Source organism: Cricetulus griseus, unplaced genomic scaffold (assembly GCF_003668045.3).
Source record: "Cricetulus griseus strain 17A/GY unplaced genomic scaffold, alternate assembly CriGri-PICRH-1.0 unplaced_scaffold_1, whole genome shotgun sequence".
In the NCBI taxonomy this organism is placed as follows: domain Eukaryota; kingdom Metazoa; phylum Chordata; class Mammalia; order Rodentia; family Cricetidae; genus Cricetulus; species Cricetulus griseus.
This window is the reverse complement of record NW_023276808.1, coordinates 10,084,852-10,091,031: the sequence shown is the minus strand read 5'-3', so window position 1 is coordinate 10,091,031 and position 6,180 is coordinate 10,084,852. Positions and strand designations below refer to the sequence as shown.

The 6,180-nt window shown below is 41.1% G+C and overlaps 1 protein-coding gene across 1 annotated transcript; it reads left to right on the top strand.

Moving 5' to 3' along the window:
* The first annotated feature begins 448 nt into the window (after window positions 1–448).
* On the top strand, window positions 449–1,140 carry LOC100765408 (GTPase ERas-like). Its single transcript, XM_035453633.1, is given in 2 exon segments — window positions 449–886; window positions 889–1,140. Coding segments are annotated over 2 exon segments (690 nt in total).
* Window positions 1,141–6,180: the final 5,040 nt, after the last annotated feature.

The following is a 6,180-nucleotide window of genomic DNA, read 5'->3' as shown; positions in this document are numbered from 1 at the left end:
CCTGCTTCTCCTGCCCAGGGCTGGGAATACAACACTGCTGCTTCTTCCAGTCTGGGCCTTACTGGTCAGTGAGAAGGAAAATTAAACCAGTTAATGTGTGAACTCCAGGCTTTCTGATTTTTAGTGGGGACTTATAGATAAAGATGGACGTGTGCAAGAATTGAGTTCATTGACCAACTTTGAAACTGGTGGAGTCACAGTGCAGAAAGGGAGAGGCAGGATGGAGGTTGAGATTTCCTCCTTCAACAGTAGTTGACATTAGCAATGTGGAATTAGGTTATCAATTCTAGATGATCCATGATTTTCCTGATTGTGCATTTCTTGGGGTCTACAGATGAGAGCAATCAAGAACCTGGAAAGACAGCCACGTGCAGCCATTCAGCAGACAACCTATCCAGGGATACATTGCCAGTTGTTTCCATCTCTTCCTTGAACTGACTGTTGGGGAATGGCATTGCCAACAAAGTCTAGCATCTTGGACCTGCGCCTTAACACACAGTGCACCAGATACCCAAAGGAAAGCAATGATGGTTGGGCAAAATGCAAAGATTCTGGCAGAAAGCTTCCTAAATACAAGATGGTAGTGTTCGGTGCAAGTGGTGTTGGTAAAAGTGCTCTCACTATCCAGATGACCCACCAATGCTTCGTGGAAGAACATGACCCCACTATCCAGGATTCCTACTGGAAGGAGGTGGCCCTAGACAATAGTGGCTACATTCTGAATGTGCTGGACACAGCAGGGCAGGATATCTACAGGGACTTGTGAGACCAGTGCTTAGCAGCTGGTGATGGTGTGCTCAGGGTCTTTGCTCTTGATGACCCCTCATCTCTTCACCAGCTGCAGCAGATATGGTCTACCTGGAGACTGCAACAGAAGCAGCCCTTGCCCTGGTACTTGTGGGCAACAAATGTGACCTAGTGACAACAGCTGGAGATGCTCACACTGATGCAGCAATCCTGACTCATAAGTGGGGAGCCCCCTTCATCAAGACCTCAGCCAAGACATGACAAGGTGTAGAGGAAGCATTTGCTCTGCTTGTCCATGAGATTCAGAGGTCACAGGAGTCTGTGGTTGAGTCAAACATGGAGAAGACCCGACAACACAAAGCCATGTGTAGCTGTGGCTGCTCTGTAGCCTGAAGATCTTAGTCAAGCATTGACCCTTCTCTCATGGCATGTCAAGACGACAATTCCCTTGGCATAAGAGTCCCCTCCCCCACCAAATAAGTTGCCATGGACACCTTTTCATCCTCATTTGGTGAGGAGTTAGGTGGTAACAATGGGGTTTCCAGCATTGGCCGATCTCTATGAAGCTCTATTCAAAATTGAAAAATGTTGTTCATACTGAAAAAAAAAGAAACTGGATAAAGGACAGACATTATCTTGAAAGCAAATTGCTATAGTTACAAAAGCTAAATGAAAAAAAATCTGGGTAAAATGTGTCCTGCCTAAGAGGACAATTATATTTCTGGGTTTAGATGTAAGTCTGAAAGAAAAGATTTGAGAAATCCTTGATGTGTTCCAAGATGAATCCCTACTCTCTTCTGGAGCACATGGCCATAAAGCTCTTTCAAGTTTTCAAAGTAATTTTTTCTATCATATCTACAACTTACCCTCATTCAATTTGCTGTTCCAGAGCCCTACCATGAGTGATCATTGTTTTCTAATTCATGATCTGTTTTTCTACAACAACATTTACACTGTAACAACAGTTACTGTTTGAATGTGACATACATTTGGCAGCAGTATTTCCCATCAATGAGGTCAAGGGTTGGTGACACTGTACATTGAGTGTATGACTGAATTGCACAGAGAGGACCCTGTGCTCTGCATGAGGAGCAGGATGTGTTCCAGGAAAGTGGAAGAATGTCTAATACAATACAAACTTTCTTGCCTAGGTGATTGTCTTCTGGGCTGGAAGAGCAGGCTGGAAGGCCTGTGCTATCTGGGTCATTTGATCTCTGATCACCCAGTAGGGAGCCTACTAATATTCTAGGCCTAGCTGGGTAGTCCAGCAATCAGGTGGCAGGTAGGTTGCAGTTTCTTTCCAGGATTCTCCTCTCCTTCTGCTCTAGGGAATTGTGAGGAAGAAACAGGCTATACTATGGTGAGTGTAGATTGTTCAGAGCAGGTCTTCTGAGCTGTCATCTTTGCTGAGATTTTCATGGACCATGAGACAGACTGTGTTTCTTTTCGGCCATGTGGTAACTGTGGAAGTTGTCCTTGTCTCCTGGGCCTCCCTGTGTATAGATTTCTTTTATATAGTGAGAATCTGCAGCCCTGACAATGGAGGATTTGATGCTTGTAATATCACTGTCCAGTGTGCACACACAGGCACTTTGTTTGGTGTGCAGTGGGAACACTGATTGGAAAACTGACAGTCTCATTAATAGAATTCCTGAATATTGCATTCCACTTCCAGGTTTGCCTTAAACAAATCATTAAGAAAATGGTAGAAAGATAGTGAAATCGATTGTATTTCCTCAATACATGATTAGAATGTTATTTAGTTTCTACTACACCAACCACGATAATCTGATTCAGTAGAATTTAGTTGCAGGTGACAAAGAAGTTTCTGTTATTTAGAAATTTCTCAGACATTCATGGTGTTGGGCAGGAAGTTTAGGCAGCATCCACATCTTGGTCCCTAATCCATGTGGCAGGAAGGATACAATAATTTATTCTTCCATGTTGCTTTGTGTTTGGGCATCATTGGGGCTGGGTTTACGTGAGACCACAAGAGGCACAAAGTGCTGAAGAGCCATAGCAAGAAATCTCCTTTTTAGACAGAGCTCCTGTACATGGGGCTTCTGACTTTAGAAGAAATATCAGTAGCTGGAGGGTCAGAAACAACAGTTAAAGGTCCACTTTGAGTTTATTCATTGGAGTTTTGAAGTCTGTGTTTGTTTAATCTCTGTAAACCTAGATTCATAGGTACTTAGGTAACATTTTTCAAGATCACACTTTCCTGGATAAGTTTCTTTTCTTGTTTTGATTAATATTTGACTATATTTTTGAGCCTCTGTTTTTGGCTTTTTCTCTCCATCTTTATTCTTTTATAAATATTGCACATATTTTGATTATTGTAGCATTGTGGCAAGTACAAATGTAATATTATGTCAAACTGTGTACGAAGTTTTCATAATCACATTAAAAATTATGTTTTTCCACTGTGAATGTACTTTTTTATTGTATTTAATATTTTCTGAATGTAGCTTTTTAATCAGCATTTTGTTATAAATTGTAGAGCATTGTCATTTTATGCTGCAAATTTTCCATATTTATGATGCATCATATAACATTTACATAAAAAGTAAATGATCACACATTTACTTTTTTCATTCAACTTTTGTTATTAATCTGTTAAAGGGTTATTACATAAAACATAGTTTGGATCTTGGCAGATGGCTCAGCACATCTTCTTTTTGGAATGATCAGAGTTCAGATACCAACACTCAAGCAGCTAATAATTATTTACATTCCATATGCTGTATACATACAGGAAACATTCTCTCATGTACCAACATATGGAAAATATAGCAATAAACTTGGTAAATTGATAAATCCTTACACCATCAATTCTGTTACCATCAATTCTACTCTTCTACAGCACAGTTTAGCTATGGCACCCTACTCTACACTGGAGATTGTAGCACTAATTCTAATTGGTCTTAGTTAGATCCCTCTGCCTCTGATTTCCAAGTGTTGAGATTAAATTTGTGATCCACCATGGCCTGGCCTGTATGGATAAATACTGCCTATCTCCAGTCTGGTCTTCAGGCAAGATTTTTTGTTTGTTTATTTTTGTTTGTTTTTTTTTTTTAGTTGGCTGTGGAGTGATCAGCCTGCCAGCTCTGATAATGCCAAGGTTTTCATTATTGAGATACACAATCAAGCGAGGGAGGGAGCTGGAACCAGGGCAGGTAGCCAGGGGAGCAGAAGAGAGAGCTGGGTCTCCATGTGCAGCCCTTAAGAACCGCCCCTTAAGTCACCCAGAATTCCCTTCACCCCACCCTCATGGGCCAGTCCCTGGCACTTTTGGCGCCTGTGAAAGTTGCCTGGGGCAGGGCTAGGGTGCCTCCTTGCAGTTGGCTTTTTGTTTTTATTTTTGAGACAGGGTTTCTCTGTGTAGCTTTGGGACCTGAAATGGAATTCTCTGGAAGTCACAGAGATCCACCTGCCTCTGCCTCTCCTATGCTGGGATAAAAGGCTTTTGCCACTACCACCTGGAAACCTTCATTTTTAAGGCACAAACAAGATACCACCACACTTGGGGAAACCATTTACGGGATCCACAGAATTAATGCCATATGTGTCCAACTGAAGTGATGGGGTTCTTCCTTCAGCAATACATGATCAGAGTGCTTTTAAAGTTCTGCTACCACCAGCTACAATGGTGTGATTTGGGGAAGTTGATTTCCAGGGAACAAAAGGAATTTCTGATCTGCAGAAGTTTCTCAGGTGTGCATGGTGTTGTGTAGAGAGATAGGGCAGATTCCACATGTGGTGTCAATGTACATGTGGCAGGAAGCAGACATTCAATTGTTCTTCTATGTTATTTTCTGTGTGGGCATCAATGGGGCTGGAATTTCCTCAGACCTCAAGGGTATATGAGAGATTGCTGAACAATAGCAAGATATTGACCCCATTTGTAGGTGGAACTCTAGACCATGGGACCTCCCTGGAAGAAATATTGATAGCTTGAGAGTCAGAAGCAGAACAGATTAAGGGTCTTTTGAGATAATTTGGGGGGATTTTGCCATCTGTTTAGTTAATTTTTAAAAACATAGAATCATGGGTATCTGGTTAACATTGTCAAGATCTCAGATTACCTCCCTGAGTTCCCTTTGGAATTTTGATGAAAAGTTGATTACATTTTCCTGCCTTTGTTCTTGGCTTTTCCTCTCCATCCCCCTTATGCTTTTCCAACATTGTATACCTTCTCCATTGCTGTAGATTCATTGTGAGTTTAGAAATCATTCTTTGTCAATAAGTATACTATTTTATGAAATCCTCTTGAGAATTCTGAGTGTTTCCAATTTGCATATTTTTTGGAATCAGATATACTGTTATGAGGTATTTTGAATTTTCTTTGGATTTTATTCAATTCATGTTAAAATTTTACCTTATATGGAGACAGGTGTTGGTATTGCACACCTTTAATCCCAGCACTTGGGAGGCAGATGCAGGAGGATCTCTGTGATGTGAGACCAGCCTGTTCTACAAAAGCTAGTTCCCGGATGCCCTTAAAAGCCACAGAGAAACCCTGTCTTGAAAAACAAACAAAAAAATTTACCTGATTTGGTATCTTAATATTGATGCATCAAGTTTCCAATGATTATGTACTTCTTTATTTATGTAAGCTCTTTTATTCTTGTTTTTAATCTCCAAAAGTCTTTATTGTTTCACCTAAAAAGTGCTACATGTATTGGCAGGTGTCTCAGCTCAGATTCTTCTTGGGGTTGACCTTATTTCAGATCCCAACACCCAAATTTTGAGATCTGAACACATGGTATTGGATATGCAATTAGGGAGCTCACACCTGCCTAAGGTTAATTCTCCCAACTGTAGGAGAATAACACTCTTTAATGAACAATAAGCTTCTGGCCACAAAGTGATCTGGACTGTCTTAGTCAGGAATCATTATCAAGAATAGAAAACATTATCAAGAAGAGAAAAAAATGGGGTGGAAAACACCTGACTATCAGTTGCTGGTGCCATAGCCCTGAAGTACTGGGACTTCAAGCAAATTTACTGATTCTGTCCTGAACCAGTCACAGTCTCCATTTGTTCTGCCCCCGCCAACACAACATGTACCATGTACATCTTGGATGACTATGAAATCCTGAAATTTGGGCTGGAGAGATGGCTCAGAGGTTAAGAGCAACTGGCTGCTCTTCCAGAGGTCCTGAGTTCAATTCCCAGCAACCACATGGTGGCTCACAACCATCCGTCATGAGATCTGGTGCCCTCTTCTGGTGTGCAGATATACATGGAAGCAGAATGTTGTATACATAATAATTAAAAAAAATAAAATCTTCAATTATAAAGAAATCATAAAATTCCTGCCTCCACTTTCTGAGTACCACGGTTACAGGCCTCTGCCACCCTGCCTGGCTTAGGTGGCATCCACTTCTCTTAGTGAGGCATTAGAATGATGGGATGAGGAACATGAGGAGT